The 24743-nt window shown below is 40.6% G+C and overlaps 1 protein-coding gene across 1 annotated transcript; it reads right to left on the reverse strand.

Annotated features, from left to right (window-relative positions):
* Positions 1 to 1202: 1202 nt before the first annotated feature.
* ywhaba (tyrosine 3-monooxygenase/tryptophan 5-monooxygenase activation protein, beta polypeptide a) lies at positions 1203 to 24246 on the reverse strand. The gene is made up of 7 exons (XM_086293035.1): positions 24107 to 24246; positions 15706 to 15866; positions 13392 to 13532; positions 7888 to 8011; positions 7629 to 7792; positions 6196 to 6291; positions 1203 to 1911 (listed from the first exon to the last, which is right to left on the reverse strand). The coding sequence occupies exons 2-7, from the start codon at positions 15856 to 15858 to the stop codon at positions 1855 to 1857; spliced, it is 735 nt and encodes a 244-aa protein (XP_086149161.1). The 5' UTR covers positions 15859 to 15866; positions 24107 to 24246; the 3' UTR covers positions 1203 to 1854.
* Positions 24247 to 24743: the final 497 nt, after the last annotated feature.

Below are 24743 nucleotides of genomic sequence, written 5' to 3' on the forward strand. Positions count from 1 at the left end.
TTTACATCTCTAACAAGTCTCATTTTAGTTTCGAGCTTAAAAAGGCCAAATATTTTTGCATGTTGTTAGCAGAATTTCACAATCAAGTCCGATTTGTATTTTTAGGTCCATCTTACTGATATTTTTTTCCTCTGCAGCTCACCTGGAACGATCAGGTAAGAAATGAGGAAGCAGTGAGTTTAAGTGTCGGTCCACAGAGTGCACAATTTCTGCGGCAGCAGATTTGTACTGCGATAAATGAAAGCGTGCATTCTTGCTGGTTGATCACACTATTCAGCAGCAAGTGGAAACTTAGAACTTGTCTGAACTTGCCCGTGCAAGCAGTGAGGAGGGCGCAGAGGGAAGCGAGGGGTCTGGGACGGGGATGGTGTGAGGGGATAAGTACCAAAAAAACTAAACAAAAAAGTGACTGGGTGAAAGCAGAGGGAAAAAAAAGCCCAAGCGTGAAAGAGCAGCTGACTGCAACGGCTTCAAAAGTTCTCTGCAAGCATGTGTTCAACGAACAAGATCCACAAAACCGTTCTGTTTTCCAAAAGACAGATTTACAGTTAAGCTCTAAAAATGTTTTACAATTTTACAGTCTCCAAAAACCACAAAGATTAGTTTGATTTGTTATACAAACACACAAAAGTAATTAAAAAGACAAAGAAAAAAAACAAGCATTTGCAAAGATAAATGAACATGTTTATAACCGAGGGGGGGGACAGTAGTACTCGATGTTCAACAGCACCCGACAGGAGGTGGATTTCAGGAGCAGGTGGAGGGTGGGTTGGGGTCGTCCCATTTTGCGGTGGAAAATATCCTAAATTGAGTCAAACGTGAAGGTGGAATGTATGTGCTTTTGCTTTTAATCATTATCCAAATCATTTTTCTTTGAAGCCCAGTGCAGGGATTGTTAAATAGAGAAACAAAAGCAGGTGAGTGTTTGATTATGCGGCAGGTGAGGCGCTTTTGATTTGGGGTTTTTTCCCCCTCTTTAGACTCGTCAGTGTCACAATACAGCCTTGTAAGGAGGACCCTTCTGTATAAACCTCAGCAGAATTGCACTGCTGCCCGAAACACACACAACCCACTCCCACTCCCTCCCCCCAACCCGCCACTCCCGCCCCCCCCCCCCCCCCCAATCCCAGCTCAATATCGATTTTGCCATCAAACAAGGGCTCTTGGTGGCAAGGTGGAGGAAAAACTAAGCAATCACAGTGTTTGTTGAAAATAAATGGACAGTTTAATAACCTTTGTTTGTTTGTTTTTGTTTAAAGTGGAATAAAACCAGCCATTTTTTGCCAGTACACTAAGAAAAGCCAAAACAGAAGGAATGGACAACTATATAAATGCATTAACTCGCTAGAGAGAGGAGTGGGGGTCAGGAGGGAAGGGACTGAGATGTTAGGAAGGAGGAAGTGAGGGGAAGAGTGGAATGAAGAAAGAAAGATAAGAGGCGAATGTCGACTCTAGGAGACGTTAATTTATTTGGTGGTTCTGGATAAAAACCCTCCCCGCGTGCTATAAGACTAGACTGGCCAGTGGTTTTTAGTTGCTGGCCTGCAATGGAGTGCCGTGATCGAGGGAGGGTGACAGGGATGGATTAAATGGTGGGGGTGAAAGAGTAGTTTTCTGGGGGGGTCCTCCTCTCATATCTGTTTTTAATATTTGTCTGAAGGGCAGGTACTATTCATGCTGTTGGTTATACAGAAGGGAAGTCGGGAGGCTGGGACTGAAAAAGTGGGACGAGGGAATGAACGGGTCGTTTATGTGTACGAAGAGGAGGAAGTAGAGAAGAAAGAGGAAGAGAGATAAAAGGAGGAGGAGGAAGAGGAAGAAGAGTGTGGGGATGGGTTAACAGTGAAGTGCGCTCTAGTTCTCTCCATCGCCGGCCTCACCCTCATCTCCCTGGTTTTCCGATGTCCACAGCTGCAGAGAGAGAGAGAAAGAGAGAGAGAGACATCTTTCAGTGTCGTCTTCCAGACTGCGAGGTACAAAGGAAGGTTTGAGCATCTTCAAACACTCAGCGTGAGCATCTCTAACAAGTGTTTCGTGATGCTGTCGAGATATTTTTGGTAGTCCATCTTCATCTGCTTTTATTTTCACCATTTCTCCTCCAGTCCAGTTCACTCCAACTCCACTTCCCAGAAAGCTTTTCAACAACCAGGAGTGAATATACTGCAGCAGAATAGCTGCTACATATAAATACACAGATCTGCAAGGGGGAAACGTACAAGTCCTGATTCGGTGCAGCTCAGGAGCAGGAATCTATTCAGTGCAATCTTTTTGTCATTATTACGGTTTTAGAAATCCCTGTGTCAAGCTCCCCTCATGATAATAACAGTTCAAGGGCAAAAACAGAGTCATAAAGAACAGCATTCTTTACTGAAGGCAAAAACATTTACTTCTGAGTTTTGTGGCTGCCAAGAATTGTTCTATTATTACACTTAATTGTAGCTTCTTGAAAGAACCACAGTATTAGGGCTCATTCAAGTACACTTGAGGTGCTTAAAAATGCACTAACACCAGCTGCAACGAGTTGATGACCAATTGATAATGAAAGAGCCACTCCCAAACTTAAAGGGTGACCTTTGAGGTGGTTTTCCCTTTGTGATAAATATAAATGGTGAATCTTCTAATTAAACATGGCCAGCGTTTCAAATAACGAAGTTTGGTATGTAAGAGTAATCCCTATAAAGAAAAAGCTCAGGCGCCAGGCTGCTATAAACACTCAGAGTGGTTCTCTTGGAGATCTGTACTGATGTCGAAGAGAGTGGATACCCGTTATCGGATCATCTGAGGCAGTGTTTCCCAACCACTTGAAAATGATGAGGTGTGCTGTGGAAGATTATTTGGTTCCACCTGATTAGTACTCTAAGCGATCAGCGTGAGTAACGGGCAGAACAATTACATTCTTCCTCTAGAGGGCAGTACAACGATCTGCTAAGGATACGTTCACACTGCAGGTCTTGATGCTCAATTCCGATTTTTTGATCAAATCCGATTTTTTTTGTCTGCTCGTTCACACTACAAATAAAATGCGACAGCAAACGTCCTCCAGTGTGAACGCTCAAAGCGGCCCGCATGCGCGAAAGAAGATGTCACACACAACGCGCTCTGTTTAGACCCAGAGCAAACAGTATTGTTTGACTGATGGCCCTTAATATAAAGACTTCGGACTTCACGTTTCCCAATTTTTGCTTAAGTTATTTTGTTATTTACATAATAATGTAGATAACCTAATAATGATCCTTATTGCTGTTTAAGAGAGGAGCGGTGCTTCAAAGGATAGTTGCAGATTTCTGTCAGAATCTGCAGATTATACAGTACAAATAAAATGTTCACGTTGTCTTCCCAACAGTTTCACTGACATCTACACTGGATGGCCAGGAAGCGTTCGTGATGTCTTCTCCAGTGCTGATAATTAGCGTCTGTCTTGTGTCAGTGATGTAAAAGACGGATTTAATGCAACTTGACCGTTCAAACAGCAGTCTCTTTCTAAAACATCGGATATGTATCGGATTCAGTACCACATACGAAAGTGACCCAAATCGGATTTGAAAATATCGGATTTGTGCCGTTCACACTGTCATAGCATGATCGGATATGGGTCGCATAGGGTCAAAAAAAAAAAAAATCTGATTTGATGCGCTTTCGCCTCCAGTGTGAACGTAGCCTAAGTGGGTTGCCAACTGCCAGCAAAACAAGACGACGGAGAACAAATGACATAATAGTCATGCTGTGAACGCAGCGCTTAACAGCAACAGATAAATATTTGAAAAGAGAAAGTACCCGGGTCCTGGAAGAAATTTAGCCCAGATGAAGGCCATAGCCTGAGTAGTGGTCCACAAAACAAAACCAAAAAAAAAAAAAAAAGGATACTGGGGACATGTCAAGCCAAGTCCACTATACCTGGTACACGGGGAAAATTATGAATATGCTTTCTGTGGCATCTTTGTTTGGTGGTGTACCGTGTGATTTTTGTAATGTCAAATATGTGCCGTGGCTTCAAAAGGTTGGGAAACACTGCTCTGAGGCACACATCTACATTTCACTGTGTGTTATACTTGTATAACTATGCATGTGACAAATAAAGAACCTTGAACCATCTCTGGCTAGTAACACAGAAGCTCACCTTCTGTTTGCATGGGGCAGACAATTGGAAAAACTTTAACTTAAAGAGAGGAGCTAAAGCAGCTTGTTTTAGACAGAAAATGAACTGAAGGTCTGAACCAGGGGTGTCGACCTCCAGGCCTTGAGGGCTGGTGTCCTGCAGGTTTTAGATCTCACCCTGGGTCAACACACCTGAATCAAATGATTAGTTCATTACCAGGCTTCTGGAGAACCTCAAGACATACTGAGGAGGTAATTTAGCTTTTTGAATCAGCCGTGTTGGATCAAGGACACATCTAAAACCTGCAGGACACCAACCCTCGAGGCCTGGAGTTCGACAGCTGTGGTCTGAACCAAGGCCCAGTATTTAAGAAAAAATAAAATAAAATAAATAAATAACAGCTCAGATCAACATACATGACACCATTTGATTTTGTTTTCATATATATTTTGATCTCATCCTTATCGTTTATTTCTTTTATTTTTAACCCATTTCCTTCAATTGCAGATTTACAATTATTTTTGGATATTTCTGCAACTATTGAATCCTAAAAATAATCCTTTGAAATAAAAATTTGGTTGTACACTAACCAGCCACAATATTAAAGCCACAAAGTCTCATTTCCCACTAATCCTTGTTCTGGGAAAACCTTGGGTCCTGGCATTCATCTCAGAATGACGCTGATAGGCACTTACCCACCTAAATATTACTGCAGACCAAGCACACCTCTCATGGAAAGGGTACTCTGACAAGAGGAGGAGAAGGAGAAGAAGCAGCAAAAACTGCCCGAGGAACACGACAAAGAGAGAGTCCAGTTCCACTAAGCATCTTCAGGATGAACTAGAACAAACCCGGATCTACGGAGACCCCACCGCCCGACCCACAGGACCCAGAGGATAAGCTGCCAACCTCTCAGATACCGCAGGACAACCTCATGTCCATGTTCCAATGGTTCAGAGTTGTTTTAGTGGCACGAAGCAGCCCTAAACAATAGGTAGCAGGTAGTTTTAATGTTGTGGCTGATTGGTATATCACTTAAAACACAGAGTGGGCAGAAATGCCGGATTAGCGATGCACTGATCAGATACAAACACAAAAACTGGACCGGATATCTGTGATAGAGAGCCAATTCATCCAACCAGCTCTATGCTCCTCTATTTATCCTGTGGCTTGGTCTCATTTATTCATTTGCTCAATTTAAATTAAAAAAAAAAAAAAAAAAAAAGACCAAACAAACAAAAACTTAGTAAATTTACTTGTTCAAGGGGAGCCTGGTTCCGTGTTAAAAATAAGAAGAGGTACAATCAATACCAGTGTTAATTATCCGTTTTCCTAACTGTGAGGAAGAGGCTGTAGCAGGCGATCCAGCCAGCGTATCAGATCGGAACTACAAACACTTGATTGGTGCATCCCTGGTAAGCGTGACTCTTATAAGTTTAAAAGAGAACAAGCAATGCTGTAGTATGTGTATTGTGCACACAAATATACTTCAGCATTTTTATTTGTGGATTCTAGACGGCCAAGCTTAAAGACTTAAATTTGCTGGCTGATGTGCAACAGTCAGCAATGTGTAAACGTTGCTGCATATGAATGAAAAACAATTCCACTCAACATATTCTTCTAATCATCAGTATCCTGCTGGCAGGTAGCATTAAATTAATGCAGCCTGTGAGTCTGTGATCATGGTAATATGATTAATCAGTCATCGACACTGTTGTTCTTCGCCATCGGATCCTGGCAGAAGAAAAGAGAGTAGAGCAAAACCTTGGCAAGTGGCTGCAAGCTGCATATCGGTGCTGTGTGCTCGGTTGTTGGCCAACACATAAAAAAAAAATGTGAAACAGGATTTAATGGCAGCTGGAGTTGAAACACTGATGTGAACTCTGATTTGCATTCTTGAGCTTTAGCAGAGTTTTGTCCCAACCATACCCAACAGGAAACCCGATATAACAGTGTCTGTGAATCACATCGCATTTATGTTTTACACTCAACAATTACAAGTTGTGCCACTCTCCTCTAAGAGACCTTTAATTATTTCTAATTCTAATCCTGAAACTCATCGAGTTTCAGTAACGACACCTGTTCACAGGTATACTCACAGTGAGGTTGTCCCTTAGTAGCTGCATGATCAGCGTGCTGTCTTTGTACGAGTCCTCGTTCAAGGTGTCGAGCTCGGCGATTGCCTCATCGAAAGCCTGCAGGGAGAAGTTCACTGGTTAATTTCCTTCTGAAAACTTGTTTTCACTGAGACAAGCTTAAAAACAAAACAAAAAACCCCCCCAAAAAAAACATGTATGAGTTACAGCTATATGAAAGATATAGCATATCCAAATTGAGGACAGCTCTTTAATATTAGCTCCAATAAATCGCACTGGACCAAATTGAACTTGACTCAACGGTGTTTCATGGACAGGTGTGAGCCATTTCTCTGATGCTTCTTTGATCCATTAAGCAAGTAAAACATCTGCAGTTGCCAATTGTGATATTTGGAAGCTGTTGCTATGAACCAGCAGCTGTCAAAATAAACAAATCCACTGAAAGATAGCTGGGACACAAATGTAAAGAAACTGATCACAACCATGGTGGATGATCACAGGATCGTTTCAATCATTTCAATAGCAAAAAACACCTTTCATACCAAAAAGCCAACTATAGAAAACTCTCCAGAAGGTAGACATTTCATTATCCCAGTCAAAAAAATAAGGAAAAGACCACAAAGGAGAAAATACAGAGGTTTGTAGACCATTGCCCTGTAGAGTACAGGAAGCACACACCCAGCCGCAGATATCGTGGACGAGTGGTTGTTTTTGTTATTTAAAGTTCACTTGAAGTCTGCTGTGGGCGTCTGCATGGAGCCTCATGCTCAGCGTTTGATTAAATTGTGTCAGTCCGACCCAAGCAAACCTAAAAAAGCCAGGCAAGTTCTGGAAGAGTGCAGACGAGTGAAGCAGAGATAACCTGTACCACAGGCGGAAAGAGAAGAATCCACATTCTGAACGATCGCACACTTGGACGCTAGACCTTCTGCTCAGATTCAGCCCAATGCAGCAAAGTTTGACTGTTGTGTGCTAAGCAATACACAATGGGTGGACAATGACCCAAAGCATACTTCAAAAGCAACTCAGGAGAAAGAAGGGGAATACTGTGTAAATGGCTGACTGAGAGTAAAGGCCCGAAAAGGATCATAAAAGAGGAAACCCAGTGCTGATGGAGTCATTGGTTCCATATTTTAGCCCCCAATTCTTCAACTGTGAATTAAATCAGCTGATAATCTGCATTTCAACTGCATCCTGATTATTAGTTTTCAAAATAACAGTGGTATATAGAGCAAAATTTGGTTTTAGCAGTAAATGGCTGTATTTGTCTGGGAGGAAGAGCTCAGGAGCTGGTGAGACTCCATGTGTCTTATGACTGTTAAATGACAGACTGTTCAGTGGAGGAAGGACCACCTGTCTAATCTGCATTTCAATAAAAACGGCAAAAATGCAAATTCAGCCATCGTACATGAGTAAATAAAGTGTTAAAGACCAACCTGCTTAGCCAAAGAGCAGGCCTGCTCGGGCGAGTTGAGGATTTCGTAGTAGAAGACGGAGAAGTTGAGGGCTAGGCCCAGCCGGATGGGGTGTGTTGGCTGCATTTCCTTCTTGCTGATGTCGAAGGCATCCTGGTAGGCCATCTGAGAGTTCTCCACCGTATCTTCACAACACAAATGACCAGTTATCACGTGCTGTGTGAAAAGGTAAACAATCTTTCCCATTTAAATATATCAGAGGTTCGTTCAGACTACTTACTCTTCTTTGAGTCCCCAGAGGCCACCTCTGACAGGTATCTAAAGTAGTCTCCTTTCATTTTGAGGTAGAACACCTTGCTCTCCGCTTGAGATGCGTTGGGAATGAGGAATTTGTCGAGCAGGCTCTGAAACAGACAGATGACAAGTTTTTTTTCCATTTTGCACTTAGACATTACAGGTTGAGTATTACATAAAGACACACGAGTGGAAAGTAAACAAACACCTTGAACACAGAGGGTTTTGCTAATATTTCTCAGTCTATTTGCATTACGGCCTTTGCTAAAGCCAAACATGTGATGAATACAAACACCATTACCAACAGCTAAAGAGTAAACACCCGAACCTCAATTACGCTCATTTAATTGACTCTCCCATCCTACACATTTAAATAATGGATGGAGGCAGTCCTTTGGCAATCACTAACAGCATCAAGCTGCCAGACGCTTCTTTACACGTGCTTGTCGAATAGCTGAATAGCTTTAGAAATTCACTACCCCCATCCACACCTTTCAAATGCAGGATTACTGGTAACTGTATCTGACCATTTCCTGATGGCTACCTGTGCTTCTGCTGATCCCACCATTCCAGGTGTGTGTGTAGATAGATTTTCTGTTGAAGACAGCTTCTCTTTTTAGTTAAAAATTACTGCTAATGTTTGAAAACTGTAAAGCCTTTAAAAAGTTTGACTTGTCTGAATACATCAAAAGGTCTACTTCTCTCAACACCCGTACTTTCGCTCATTTTTATCCAGTAGATTTATTTTAAGAACACTGCTATTCCTTAATATGCATGGTATATTACTGAGCTATGATGTTTTTCCCCACTAGCTGTCATATACTGTACTGCTACAAATGCGAATGTTCAAAGTGCTCAAAGTTTCCATGATGAGGTCAGTGTTTGGACAAGTAATCATGTGAGCCAAATGCTCAACTTCACTTCGGTTTTTTCCTCTCGCCTCTGTGTGATCTCAATAAAAGCGGCAATCTCCCACCGTCATACGATCGCCACCACTCTGGTAGTGAGTACAGAAGCCCCGCCCACCTGATGTTCAAACCTATTTATGAGGAGAAGCCAATCAGAATCAGGAGGAGGAGAGCTAGACCAGCTGGAGTCAAAAAGAAGAGGATGAAATGAGGGTAACACGGATGGGGATTATTTTGAGCTGGAAATCCTGCGAAGCCATTCTACTAAAGCATGAGAAAAAAAAAGTGGAGCTAGATATGGGCATGGTGGGTGTAATTAATTGTGTTTTCTGTATTATCACATATATAAGACTCCTCTGTGCGAAAGAAATAAAGCCGTGTCCCAGTGCCTTGGGCCACCTGCTTATTAATGTGTTCTTTGTCTGAAAAGAAGAGAAAGCCAGGTTTGCTGCCGGGGTGACACCAACTTCAAGCATGTGTGTCACGGTTCATACCGCTGTTGCTGTCCTCATCTGATCGTTTAAAGAAGGGTTTTACTCTGACCATGTGATCAGCTCTCACTTTACCCCAGAGCCTCTTCCTCACTGAGGTCAGCTTTGTTTCAGTGATTACAATGATTCTGTTTTAATCTGCTGACTCCAGTAACCTGTCCTGGGAATGTCATGTAGACATGATATAGGGGCGGTAGCCATTTTAACTTTAGTCACTTGCACTCGGCGCTTTGACTTCTGAGCGAATACAGCGAGGAAATGCCTACATGTGATCCTGAGCTGATAACTTCGAGATGACAGAGCAACTAAAGAATGATTTGCCTCTTTTAAGTAGTTCCTGTAAAAGGAAAAAAAAAGTCACAAAACTGAATTTAAAAAAAATAAATAAATAAGCTGATTTTCCAGTAAGTGTTTTTCTTCTGGCGCTCCAACTAAAACTGAGCAGTGACTGTGGATAAGTTCAGCATCAAAAACAAAATGAAGAACAACATGTAATTTTTGGCAAGCCTTTGGCTATTGATGACTTTGCACAAGGTTAGCGAGTGCTCCGTCTATTCCGCATTTCAAGTTTGCAGCACGCCCGTCCACTCCCCACAGCAGTTGCTAAATCAGGTTACCTACGTTTTATTTTAGCAACAAATACACCTAATTTTAAAATGCAGAATTCATCTTTCAGCTTACAACAAAACACTACTCTTGGAGAGCCAATATGATGCGATATGATGATCCACTGGTACGCTGTTCTAGGTCAGGGTTACTGACATATTTTTCCATCCCGTGGATGCATCAAAGCTCTCCCCTTCCAAGCTTCCTGCTGCTTTAAGGACAGCATGTCTCTACCCATCCTTTTCTCCCATCATTCCTACAGCACCACATCACTGTGGAGGCTTGAAGATGGTTTGACCTTGAAGATATTATTAGAAGTCTGCTCATGCGCTAAAAAATTTGAGCTGCTTTGACCTTGAGCAATTTATGTTCTAGCCTTGTCAGGACCTGACAGTGAGGCCTAAGTCATATTTATTGCTACAAGTGTTTAAAAACAAAAAACAACTAATTTCTCACAACACTTTAACAGCTCCTTTAAAGTGACACTTGAACAGCTGAGTAAGGCCTTTATTTATACAGGAAGCTTCACCGAAAGTACTTTCCAGTTGAGGCAAAAGTATTAACGTTCCAAGTGTTTGAAAATGAAAACAAATGAGGATACTTGAAGCCTATGAGGTCACTTCAGGTTCAGACACAATTACTGTATTTTCCTTCAGCCATCCTTTATCTGAAGTCTGCACTAACAATAAATTATGAGGTTGGAGTGTGATGGAAACATAACTCACTCTGGGCTGCTGAAACAACATCAGCAGTTGGCTTATACCCAGTATATTGGGTTGATTCTGTTTGGTACAATTTCACAGGTCACTTTTGTTATTATATGCACTTTGGTTGTTATAAATTATATTTAAGAAGTGGGACAAGCCGTAATTTGAAAAAAATAGATAAATTAATAAATGTTATTCCAGTTCGTTTGCCTAAAAAGTAAAAGATGCTGGGAGGAAACAAATCCCTCTGGTGTTACATCAGGAAGGGCATCCAGTGTAAAAACTGCCAAATCAAACATGTGGAGCTACCTGCTGGGAGCAGCCAAAAGTATCTTCTGTGTTTGCTCTTTTACAGGCACCATATGGACTGTCGTTCAACTGATTCACATCGTTCAGCTTGATGGTTTTGAACCAAAATGACCCAGAATTCGGTAATTGTATTCATTGACATTATCACGAGGAAGATTTCCTGCATATATACTAGGGGTGCAACGATACATGTATCGATATCGAACCGTTCAATACAGTGCTTTCGGTTCAGTACGCATATGTATCGAACAATACTAAAAAATTTTATTTATTTTATCAACTTTTCTTCTGACGATGCTGTCTGTGTTGAGCGCTCAGTGGATCTGCGTTCGACTTATCCGCCTAGGCTGCACTGTCGAGCGCAGATCCACTGAGCGCAGCACAAACTAGCAAGACAGAAGCTAAGCTCGTTGCAACATGGCAAATTGAACCTCCCCCACCCTCATTCAGATCTGGCGTTTGGAACTATTTTGGTCTTCGTGTGAAGTATGACCCTGAAGGTAAGCGCGCCATGGACAAAAGTAAAAGAGTATGTCGGATGTGCCACGCAATGCTCAATTACATTGGTGGGAACTACTGCGTTAGTGCAGTTTGCTGGTTAAGGTGTTGACGCCATCCAGCCCCACGCACGGGGCGATCCGCGGTAGCTCGTTAACGGAGATTTGCCGTGTTGTGGCGTTAACGTCATTTCAGATTAACGCTGACAGCACTAGTGGGAACACAACGAATATGACTGCACATTTACACCGACATCATCCTAGTGCAAAGACAAGCGGAAGCAGACAAAAACAACAAGCACGCATGCTACAAACTTTACCCGAGTCATTTAGACAGCCGTTAGCACATGATTCTCCTTATGGGGACCTGATATGTTTAATATGCTGCTGAGAATATAGCCCAGAAGAAGCGTATAGTATAGCTTTTATTTTGGAAAGAGCCATTTCTCTGTAATAAACTCTCTTTTCCAAAGATGAGTGATTTCTCAATCAGATATTTATATTTGTTTCAGCAACATTACATTTAAAAACTGTACTTTTGAATTAAAATATATATTTATAATTTTAATAAATGACTAAAAAGGCATGAACATTTTTTGTATCGAAAAAAAATCGAACCGTGACACCAAAGTATCGAACCGAACCGTGAATTTTCTGTATCGTTGCACCCCTAACATATACAGGTAACTGCTGTATAAAAGCACACTTGCTCATTGGAAGAGTGACTCTACTGAAACGGGCAGTATTCAAGTGCACTAGTAGTGACACAGCATTACATCCAATGATACAGCATAAGTCAAATGTAAGCACAAAAGTAAGCAGTTAGTGTTTTCCCTGGAAATTTGAAGTATCACATAACTGTTTGAATATTTAGCTTGACGGAATTTTGCCTCAAGTGGCGAAACATTTCCTCCATACTTGGCAAAGTGTGGTGGTTTGCTGGAAGTGGTAAAAAGTACATGTAGTACCTTAAAAAAAAGCATCATCAGAAACTGATACACAACTCTTGCTTTTAGACATGCTTGGGCTTGTCTCGTCGTTGAACTCGAGGGACTGTAAACTCAAGGCATTGTTATAGCAATGATAGTGCTATATAGCCTTTTTATGTCACGTAAAAATTTGTACCGGTATTATCATGTACGATATGATGTGGCACAACCCTACAGCATTAAATTAGCACACTAATGACCTTCATTCTTGTCGTGAACGTTCATAAGGCATTTTACCACGATTACTTGCAAGTACTTTATCTGAGAAACACTTTGCATAGCTCCCTGGGATTGTGCAGGACCATGATGTCTTTGCGCAGTGGTCAAGAGTTTCAGAAGAAAGAAACACGCAGTAACTGATATGAAGCTGCCTGGCTAAACATTTATGCATAACTTTTTCACACAAGATCATAAAAATAATCTTGTGCAAGAACAAAGTCCATGTGAGATTCAAGAAGGGTGTCTAGTCAATGGGGTTACCGCTCAATATTAATTTGCTGGGAGTACGCACGGTTACTGTCACTTGGCACTGCAGTATTAACAGCACTGCTAAATGGGCAAGCTGTGTCATCTTAAGAACAATGGGGGGGTAATACACAGCTTAATCTGCCCACACCATCCCCCCTTTGGAGCACACGTGCGCGTGCACAGCTTCTTCTATAGAAAAGTGAACACAAATAAAATTAATCAAACGTGCCAAGTGGGGCAGCAAAGCAAAAAACCGAGAAGAAAATTAAAGCTTTGTTTGGCAGCTCTCTCAACAGCTGCCAGCTACGTTATTACCGGTACCATCTCCACAAGTAGCACCATGTGACAGCCAGAAGGGATCAACTACAGTGTGCCTTCCTTCACCATCTTCTGCCTTCTCTTAAGTATTGCCGTTCCTTCTATCATCACAACCATCCATTTTCTCCTTTCTTTCACTGTTCCTTCACAACTCCTCGTCCCCCCCCTCCTCCTCTCTGCCCCACTCTTGTTCATACCAGCACGTCATTGCAGATTTCTTGAAGTTCACCCTCGATCTTCACGCGGTAATCACGGGCCATCTGCTGTTTCTTCTCGTTCCCCTCCGTCTTCTGCTCGATGCTGGAGATGACGCGCCAGGATGAACGGCGTGCCCCCACCTATTAGCAAAGACAATGCAAACCAGAAGGAGTCACATTAAAAAACAGCATCTTACTGCATCTGATCTACAACTAAATGAGAATGAATTTAAGTATATCTAAGGTTTATTCGGGGCCACAATGCACCTTTGATTAAAGCATTACCATACATAACAGATGCCTGTGCATTTTCTTGATATGTTGGGTTTCAATCTGCACATTGTGGCGTGTATTTGCTCTTCTGAAGAAGTGACTATCAGGCTGCAGCACAGGCTGATATCTGCACAGAGTATGCTGAATCTGAAGCAGATGCTGATTGCCCATCAACTGATGCGGGCATCTGAGTAACCATGATTAAAAATGCAAATATTCAGGGTTGATTTTGGATAGTTTTGGTACATAGTTGGACATCAACAGCTGCAACAAATCATCAGGGCACAAAGTCATTAATGTCATTCTAAAATGTTAGAAATCACAAGTCTTTTTAATCACAGCATCAAAACTGATGAGCTGAAATGAGATTACTGAAAATAAATTAGATGAATAATGCTAATAATACTGCTTTTTCTTTTTTGCTTTTCATTTCCATTTATCCCACCTTCATTGTCTTGTATCGTTTTATTAATTAATATCTTTTTTCCAAGTCTGTCACTGAATAACAGTTCACAAAATTAACTGCAAAACCAGACGAAACCCGTCTGAACTGCAGTGTTTTATTTCCTACGTCCGAACTAAACACATATATACTATCCACTTTGCTGCAGTTGCTGTTGAAGCAGGCAAAATCAACTGAACTGTGTACTACTTGGTGCAGGCAAGCTTTAAGAAAAACCCCAATGATAAACAGAGCGGCAGTGCAGGAAAGCCTCGGGCTGTTCTTACATAATTTGTGCTTCAAACTTCAAAATCTTTACAGAAAAAAAATAAAAACCACTAAATGTAAAATGCACAGCTAAGAACAGTCTTAGAGCTGAACGAGTTGGCATTTTAGTGACTGATTCGTGCCAAGATGGACTACACTATGGCTATGCTGAACTTCAAAAATATTCGGCCACCCAAAACTTTTACAGTAAAGGTTTCCAAATAAATCTCTGAGAATGATTTAAAAACAGAGGACTGAAGGGAGGGACTCGTTTATAGCTGACATAGGTGCTATAAATGTATTGTTATCACTGAGCTGTGAAAGCGCTCTTTCTGCTTTTAAGATCATATGGGGTCAAAGAACACTTTCCTTGTATAATGTGCTGTGGTGACAAACTAAACATGAGAACAAAGAGACTCCTCTATAAAGTCATAACACAGAATTTTATGGTTCCTTTTGCAAAAGATGACAGATTTTTACTTCAAAAGAATTCATTAACACTACGAGTGTAATGTCTCCAGAAAATGATACAATCTGTCAAATTAATCCATTATTATCGGCATTTTAGTTTTGAATATCGCAGTTACAATCACAATTAATTTGGTCAGTACAGTATTTTGGTGATTACTCAACACCATATATCATATAACTTGGAAAGACCAAGGCTATTATTTGAACTGTGAGTCGTAGGAGAATAAATAACAAAAAATAAATAAAAATTGAAATTTGAAGTGAACAAGCCTGGTCAGGAGTACATCTGGGCTTTTAGCTACAAACCTTTACTATCAAAAGATCAAATTTTGAAGAATTTTGACAAAATATTAATTTTCATTTTCACTGCAGAGCAGGAGCAGATCAAATATACTTGTAATCCAACAGTGTTGCCAGTGAAAACAAATCTCAGCATATACACTGTTAAATTCTCAATTTCCTATGCTTATCCAGCAGAGATAAGTGATAAGGATAAAAAGGAAAACCATTAATCATTCCTATAGTCATCTAGCTTTTCATTGAAATCACAGGTCACCACTGATGATGGGCAGTGGCAGGTTTGCAACCTCTGTAATAATAAGGGGGATCCAAAAAAATAAAGCAATTTTTAAAGTGACATTTTCCTATCAATAATAAGAGCAAAATCGTATCAACCTTTCAGTTAGCTGAATTTATAATAGTTTACTCATTGTAAATGACCTCTCACGGCCCACCCGTAATACTTTCACAGCTCACCAGGGGGCCGTGGCCGACACTTTGGGAGTCACGGATCTACAGGTTTGCGGGGAGAAGAAGAATATCAAAACGACCCACGCACAAATGATAAGACTGATAGCATACCACGTTCTTGTAGGCGACAGAGAGCAGGTTGCGCTCCTCGTTGCTGAGCTCTGCGCCCTGCTCTGTCACAGCCTTCATGGCAGCCGCCATGTCGTCATAGCGCTCGGCCTGCTCTGCCAGCTTGGCTTTCTGCACCAGGTCGCTCTTATCCATCTTTTAGACTGCAAGAAGAAGGAGACCAGAGTTAGGACTTCACCGCTGCAGCTCTTCATCTATGACCAGAAATGGGCAGCGAAACTATACAGAGATAGAGAGCTTGTGAGAAACAGGTGTGGAAATCAGCGCTTTTAATAAGAGCAGAACATATCGAAGAAGCTGAAAGAAATAGCAGATGTGATAGCTAGAATACTGCACTTGCAGGTGCCACTTTGCAAGAAAACAGGAACGTGTAAAAAGCTGGTCAACCCACTAGCAAAGAGAATCCACATCATCGCACTTAGCGCATCCTAACGTCACATATGAGAGTGTTGGATATACTGGCAAAGACTTAATAAAATGTCTCATAAAATGTCAAAACCTCAATTGCAGCGAAATGGCTGCTCCCCGTTATTTCATCCCCGAGGGCTGCTCTACTCTCCAGATGAATCTGTAGGTCTAAGTAGGCCACATCATCGCCTTTTATATCTACACCATCACACTTTGGATTTGCCACAATGAGCTTTAAGCACTTAACCATTACACATTTAAACTGCTAATGAAAACACGACTACACCATCACGGCAACAGTAAAATGTACAAACACATTTATACACAAAGCAGCCTTAGCTGCTACAGTTTTAGCTCCGTCAGCAGTTATCTACCAGAGGGAAATTCAAAACTACCTCTCTTTTCAGTTTTAGCATCCTTGGAGCTTACCTGACCTCTCACCTCGCTGTGAAAGAGGGTTTCCCTATGGAGGGCAAAGAAAATATGAGCTATGATAAATGCCACAAGCAGAGGACTTTTATTTACTGTACTTCTCTCACATTTCCCACCATAAATAAAACCAAATCTGAGATTTACAAGTTATTTTTTGACAGATCTGATGTCATTAACACATCATTAAAATGGTTTCAAATTCATTCTGAACCAAGTTCTAGTCTAATAAGAGAATTACTGTCATTAATTCAATATCAAAGATGAAAGCAGGCCACAAAAACAGACATCTGAATTTATTCGGTTATTCTGAGCTGTTTTCTGCTTAACACTGGCTTTTATGTCAACTGCTCAGATTTTAAATTAAAGAGCAGGTTGTAAAGTATCTTTAGATCTGGTGCCTATAAAACATTTTTAGCACTCACTTGGACTTTTTCATGTGTTTTTCCAACAATGACTCACTGAAGATACAATTAGGCCTTGCTGTCAACAATTCGGCCTGTCGAGTCGACTTCTAGTCGACACAGTTTTGGCACCGATTTCAGTCTGGAACTGTCGATCAACATTTCAAATCAGCACAGATCCTATTTCTCCCCAACATTCTCAAACTGTGGCATGTTTCTGTGGTTAGTAATTTTCTGGTAACTGCCACAGTTTATTCATCAGATAGAGATTACCATTCTAGGAGATTTGTTTTAAGTGTGCGTGGACATATTTTTGAATTCTTTCTTCTGGTCAAAAGCAATTCTCCCAAGACAGTTCCATTTCACGAGTAACACCCGTTTTTGTGCGGTAAAAAAGACATTCCTGTGTAAAGTAGCGCCAATGCTGGGTTGTTAGTGGGTTTCCATACACTAACTGTATGCTTCAAATACTTAACACAACAGCTCTGACTTTTTTTTTTGGAGGGGGAGGGCATAGGATACCTTGTGCTTTGGGGGTGGTCCTGCTGGAAGACCCACTTCCTGTTTGTGGACAGATTTCCTCAGATTCCTCTGTTCCAATTGAAAACTCATTGTTCCATTAGGATTTAATTTAGCGGCCGCATCCTTCGGAGGCCGCATTTGTAGGCCAATTACATTACAGCGACGCGGCGAAGCCTGTCCAAATTCGAAGACTCCCCCAAATGCGTCCCCAGATTTGAAGGATGGGTCGGGTTTATCCTTCGTGGCCCAACCTATCCCAGAATTCATAGCACGGCTCAGCCAATTCCAGTTTTCAACAATGGCGGCAGCTGCTTAGTTTTAATATTACTCTTATTACTCTTTCTGGGTCACAAAATAAACTGTTAACATATTTTCAGGCGAGAATGTAGCTGTGCAAACTTCTGCTCGGTTTATCAAGACATCACATATTTGCAAAGGTGCTCCGACTTTTTCGGAGACGTCTGTTATCCACCAGCTCGATAGCTAGAGGCTCACTAGAGCCGGCGAGAACAGCGAACTCCCGGCACATCATTTTCAAACCCCCGAGGTCTTTCACTTCAGGTTAAACGTGATATATAAGTTGCTCAGATAATTTAAAAATGTTATTGTTTGGCTTTTTCAGAGTTTTATTTGTTCCTCAGTAAATTGGTTTGGCTGAGACTAACGTTACACAAGTTTTTACACAGCTGAATAAATGTCAAACAGAGAACTGATTAAACAGAAGTGTGAAATGATAGAGAATTTAGTCCAGTGTCCTGTCATTTTACATAGAAAGAACAGACGGCCGAGTTTATTAAACTTCGAGACAATCTGCAAATTTCATTAAAAGTTTAATAAACTATCATCTTGTCTTTATTTTTAGTTAGCACATACCTTAAACAGTTCAAGCTGTAAGCTAATGATAGTTATATAAGAGCAGATGCTGCTGGTGCAATAAGCTGTAGTTTTACGTCCAATAGACGCATGATCTGATTAGTCGACTAATCGCAAAAATAATAGGTGACTAGTCGACTATCAAAATAATCGTTTGTGGCAGCCCTACTTTTACAGGTTACGTTTTTATGTTCCTTCTTCTCTGTCTCTCAATAGTCAAAAAAAAAAAAAAAACCTAAACAAAAAAAAGAAATAAAAAAAACAAGTCTTTGTGGTTCATCCACGGGGGCTTTAGCAAACTCTTAGACAGCAACAGAGCAGTTTTTGGGCAGAAGTAGCTTCCTCAATGCATCCCAATGAGGAAAAGTGCAAAGCATTGTTGTTCAGCTTTCTTCTGGTGAAGTCTTCTGGTGAACAAAACAAGACGACGACTTTGGTAGACTAGAAGCTAGTCTTTGTTCGTTTCTGACGTCTATTAAACTCAGTGTCTCATGCTCCTAACAATCAGAGTACTTCTAACGATGCTCGATTTCTTTTTATAATAATCTTATGGAATATATAAATATAAATCCTGGGTTTGAAAAAAAGCACCCAAAGATAAAGTTCCTTTAACCTGAATTCCTTCTAATGACCAGCAGGAGGCGACTGGTCCAGCTGCAAAAAGAAGTCCAGTTGTGTACACGCTCATGGGTAACTGACCTTTCAGCTCGCCAGATCAGTGACTTCAATAAAAACTTTCCCGATGAGTTTAGATTCTCAATCACTAGCTACAAGACCATTCTAAAACAGGATAATATCAATTTTGCAAATTACCATCCCCACTGGTGTCAAAAAGGAAGACAAGGCAGGGCACCTTAGAGCTCGCCTACCTTGTGATTCATGAAAAGGTCACGCAACCAATTTCACATCTACCCCTCGATCCCAAGATTTGGTTTCAAAAACGCTTAGCTCAAGGCTTCACTGACTGCTGGGTGACATCGAGGCTACATGCATCTTGTACGGGGAATTATATATCCTTCCAATAATATGTTGTGAAGATCAGACTTTGAAAGACGCTCATTACTGACGCAAAACTGGGCCCCCACACCTGGTTCAAACCTCATTGACTGAAAACATTTAACTCAGATTTAACCTTTAAATTAACCGCTATTCTCCAACAGGTTCACATAGTCACATACAAAAATATGTTGTTTAATTTTGAATCTTTCCTCCTTTGATAAATGCCTAGGTATAGTATTTCTCATTTATTTTAACTGGCTTTTTCTAGTTAGTTTTGAAATGTGTAACCAAAAGAAAAAAAAAATAAATTCTTGAGAATTCTTTGGCCATATATATGCAAATGTGTCCAAAAATGTCTATTAGCTTTAGAATTAAGCCATAAAATACAGACATTTTTGGTACAGTGATTTTAGCAGTTCTTCCAGTGGTACAAGGTATTATGTCATTTTGGTTTTTTCCCCAGCAGTGACTCTCACTTCTTCAGGCCAACCCTACTGCTGAACTGCGACTGGTAAAGCACATGACAATAGAGGACACTGTGTACACAGAAGCTATCTCAGCAATCTAAACAAGTAGCGCCTTCAAAGTTCCAGGTAGCCTGCCTTACTAGTTCTCTTTTCACATGAGGAATGACATTGTTTTAAGAACAGTGTGTTGTCACAGCAAAGGACACTTGAGGTTGTCTTCTACTAATAAGTATTTTCTTTATATAAAAAAAAAAAAAAAAAAAAAATAGCAAGAAAGAAAGAAAATAACCCAGTTGGGGCAACATTCTGTGTACTTTTTTCAAATCTTAATCTATGATATTAAAAACATGTAACAGTTTACCTCACTGCCACCAGAGGGTGCTGAGGCATTTGTGGAAACAAATAGCCCTCTTTTACTTCTACATTTAAGTGGTTTAGTTGCTTTAACGCTTTCCCTAATTTAATTCACTCCGATCAATATGCAGATTTCTTTGCACACTCAGTCATTTTAATTGTTTATGTTTAAGAATAAGCACAAACAATTATGCATAAGGAAGCATTTTTGGTTTTTGTTAGCATTTTTTTGTTGTTGAATGGAGCTCAGATTCCAGGAAAAAAAAATAATTAAAAAAAAAAAAAAAAAAAAAAAAAAGGTATTTTATGTTTATTAGTCAACCAAACAGTAAGTCAATTTGTTTCCTATTAAACTTACAAACTGTAATAAATAATAATATTTTAAAAAATGACTAGCGTGAGGCGCTAACACTTGTATTTTAGTTGTAAGCAATCATAACTGCCAGTCTGAAAATTGGTATTTGTTAATAAATGAAAGGCATCTGCCAAAAAACACACTTAAAGCCTAAATACAGTATCTAGGAAATGTATAATATAATCTATAGGGATGATTTAAAAGAAAATTCAATACCAGATTCTTATCTTTACAACAACTACTGTGAAAATATGAAAAGAATGAGTACCTCTAAACGTCACAGCAGGAGAGCGGACAAATCTAACAAACCTTCAGCTATTCATTCACAACTAAACGGCCACTCCTATTCTTCTGCTGAGTAATTAAAGGCCTCTTGACAGGGAGCGCACCAACAGCACGTATCGAGCGCCAATTCAAAGGCTAACAAGCAGAAATCAATTATCTGCTGATGCTGAGCACAGTTCCATTAGTTTTCCAAAAAAAAAAAAAAAAAGTGAGACCATTATGATCATTATAAATTCAGAAACCCATTCAGTCCATTATCAGGACACTTGTTGAAGGAAAAATGTGATCCCTCTAGATTCACCAGCGTTTTGTCGAGGCTGACACATGGGTAATATAATTGTATAATTGTTTTACATTGGCAAATCCCACTTTAACCAACATCAGAATATATGACGACTGGTGTTTTAAGTGTGAAATCCATACAAAAAACTTTGAATGTTTTTAATAAAAATATGTATTCAAATGGCATTCAAAAGTTAAGCCAAAGGAGCTGCAACATTTTGCAGAGTGGGTCCTGACAGGGTTGCCGTATTAAGGCAAAACATAATAATCATGAATATTTGAGTTAACTATACTCTTACTATAATCTTAATTGTCTAATAGTTATTTATAACAGAAATCATTCATTTATAACAGGATTTGTGCAACTTTAAATATAATTATAATTTTTATAAAAAGGTTAACAATGTCAGGGACACAGGATCATCTCGTGGGAAGCTGAACACCAGTCACCTCCAGGCTGTAGTGTCTACACGCCTGAGATTGTACACAGGAAGAGGTAGCCAAGGCTGCAGTGGATTCTGAGGACTTTCATGGTTTGTGGAGCGACGGCGAGTTGAAGTCGATGACAAACCGACAATTCGATAGCATGCTGGCAAAAGCTTACAAGTTTAGAGAGTCAAACCCTGCATACAACAAAAGGTTCACCTGCACAAACGTTTTAGAACTTTCATATCATCTCGATGGTCACCCAAAGTCTTCTTGGCTGAATTTGATCTAAACAGTGATTTTAGGGTTTTAGGGTGGGGCAAAAAGCAAACAAGGTCAAACTTGTTTTTGATTTATAATAAAAGACAAAACAAGAGCCTCATAGCAGAATTTTTTTTTTATCCTAATTATCACAAAACCAAAATCATAATTGATATATAAAACTGATGAATTAATGTTCATCACTGATGGTGGTCACAGAAACACATGATTTAGGTGGTGACAGTGTTTGGCAGGGTGAAGTCCCCCACCACCACCACCTATCATTACCAAATCTCCTATTCAGGTGCCAGATGCTGATGTACTTGTATTAACACGCACCACAGGAAAGCAACTTTATTTTTTTGATGAGACACCAGGACACAGACTGCAGTATTGGTTCCTGGCTATTATTTTGTTTAATGTGTTTCGAACATAATGCATATTAACAAAAGTAATGTTAACTTCATAATTCATCAAAATTTGATTCAAGACACCAGTTTTGCTCAGTGGTTTGAGCAGGCAACCATATCCCAGGACCCAGGTTCGTGTCCAATCCAAGACCCTTTGCTGATGTCTTCCTCCACTCCTGTTTAATCTTCACTGTACTCTCCAATAACACTGATAAAACTAAAATACTAATAGTAGAATTTAAGATATAACATTGAAATGATTTGATTCTGTTAAGAATGTAGGGTTCTGAAAACAACTTGGGTTTTGTAGCGATTGTCATGGGAACTGGATACAATGTCTGATATTATAGACATTTTATTAAAACCAATTAATTAAAAATAATATAAAAAATAGGACAATTTTTGTTCTTGTTTAGGAAGATGTGAGGATCATTTCTGTACCAGGTGTGTCAAACATGGTTCATTACTGTTTGATTGTGTGTAGAAACGATACTCCTACCTAACAAGGCGTGTCATTATTATTATTTTTTATATATACAAAGGATAGAAATTATGTAATGGCTTGCATTACCTACAAACACTAAAACGGGGCTCCGCCTCAATTTAATTGCCAGGTCTATCGTGCATCGTAATTCACACAGCTGTGTTATGACATATTAGCACGAGTTAGCACTTAGCATTAGGTAAAATGCCGCTGGTCGCGATTACAAGCGCATTAATGACGCATTGCTTTACCGCCATAGCGAGCTACACATCGGCTTGACATTGATCCAACTCAGTCCAAGCTACAATCGTCTGGCACACGATCAACGTGCTTTGCATTTGCCGTGCTGTTATTGAACCACCTAGCTAAACAATTATCGTTAAAAAAATAAAAAATAAAAAAAATCGAGGGACACCATCTTCAGCTTTGGACCGACACACGCCCAACCGAGTAAAATCCATAATCTCGACAAAAAGAGTCTGACACGGACGTTTTTAAAAACGGCCTCGGGGCACGAATACTGAGGTAACAGCGCTGAGTCGGCCTGCTAGCAGTTACGCCCTCCTTGTCGCATTCCCCTGCGGAATTTTAAGATGGAGAGCTAGATTACCGCCAGCTAGCATGGAAGCTAAACAGTACGGCTGCTTACTGGCTTTAATGGTTAGCCTAGCCCGCTAAGGGGATCTGACCCAGTTCAGTCTGAACGCCGACGAGGTTACACCAAAACCGGTAGCCAAATAATCTACGTAGTTTAATGTTTAATTAGTTCTATGTCTTCACTATCCTAATCGAGCTACATAAAATCGAAAGATCTTGAAATTAAGTCGAATTTGAGGGGAGACTCCCAAGGAATATGGAGGGTGGGTTAGCTTCCATATCGTTTCACTACGGCATGACGGAGTTCGTTTAAAGACAATCCATAATCGCGATGTCTTTTCCAGTCCATGCTGCGAATAATGAGGCCAGATATTACGATCGTCATATGGCAGATAGCGTCTGCGGTTTAGTTTGTCGCTAGCCGCGGCGCCATGTAGCTAGCACTGACTGCTAAAATGTCTGAGCTCTCGCGACGGCTGGGGTTGCTAAGCTGTCAAAATGGCCAAACTTGGTGCCGCTTCCCCCCCTTTCACGGGACCGCGGATCGCGCATGCATCGATCTCATTCTGGGCCTTCAAAATTAAAGATCAGTGGTATAATAACTGCATAGAGAGCAGAGGCAACCGCTCATATGTGTTTTATGGATTATTTCTCGTTATCCGGCCACATTCTCGGCCTAAACCCTCGCCCCCAGCCCCAGACCACAATAGGCACCTTCCGCCGCAGAGGCAGGCAATGGGGCTACCACTCGGACTGCTCCTCTCCACGAAAGACTGTGTTTACACTGTCTATAAGACGATAATCGAGTAATATGCTGGTGAACTCACATTTAAGATGTACTAGGAATCCCGATTTTATTCTCTCAACGATGTGAGTTTGTCAAGCCGTCCTCCGCTCGCTGCTCAGGGTATTCAGGGCAGTACCACTTCCGCCTGCTCTGACACTTCCGCTTCCTCTTAACCCCACCCCTCCCCCCGCCAGTATCCACGGCAACCGCGCCAGGGGGTTTCCTAAGCATCTTGCGAGGGGCTTTGACGTCAGGAGGGCCATGGCAACCGCTACAGGATGACGTGCGTCGGTCTCCGTGGCAACTGTCTCCCTGAGGCTGCTGCTGTCGTATCTGAGTTCGCCGTCGTGTCAGCTGACACAGCTCTGTGTGGGTTACACTGATTTATTTATTTATTTTTATTATTTTCAAGCATTTATACTTTGTAACAAGGAGTCCTGTTTCTTTCAGTACACCACCCACACAGCAGTAGATCATCAGGTATACTGTTCATCTACTTTTACTATATATTTTATCCGCAATATATATAAAAAATGTCAAGATGAAGGCTATATGTCTTCAATATCTTCTTCATTCATTCATTGATGGCTTAACCTCTATCACCAGTCAATAAACTGTCTCAAAGGATCAACATATGGCCCATCAAACCCAAGGAAGGTGAAACTGAAAAATGAAAC

Source organism: Aulonocara sp. 'chitande type north' Nkhata Bay, linkage group LG5, assembly GCF_057382095.1.
Source record: "Aulonocara sp. 'chitande type north' Nkhata Bay isolate Kocher_YH1m ecotype deep benthic linkage group LG5, A_spYH_male_GT1.1, whole genome shotgun sequence".
NCBI classification, from domain to species: domain Eukaryota; kingdom Metazoa; phylum Chordata; class Actinopteri; order Cichliformes; family Cichlidae; genus Aulonocara; species Aulonocara sp. 'chitande type north' Nkhata Bay.

Bases quoted from the DNA above. Each gene is read 5' to 3' on its own strand.
- ywhaba (XM_086293035.1), bottom strand. From the start codon at position 15,858: ATGGATAAGAGCGACCTGGTGCAGAAAGCCAAGCTGGCAGAGCAGGCC. The intron at 13,533-15,705 runs GTATGCTATCAG...CTTTGCTAATAG, and splicing joins CTGTCGCCTACAAGAACGTG to GTGGGGGCACGCCGTTCATC. The intron at 7,793-7,887 runs GTAAGTAGTCTG...TGTGTTGTGAAG, and splicing joins CTCTGGGGACTCAAAGAAGA to ATACGGTGGAGAACTCTCAG.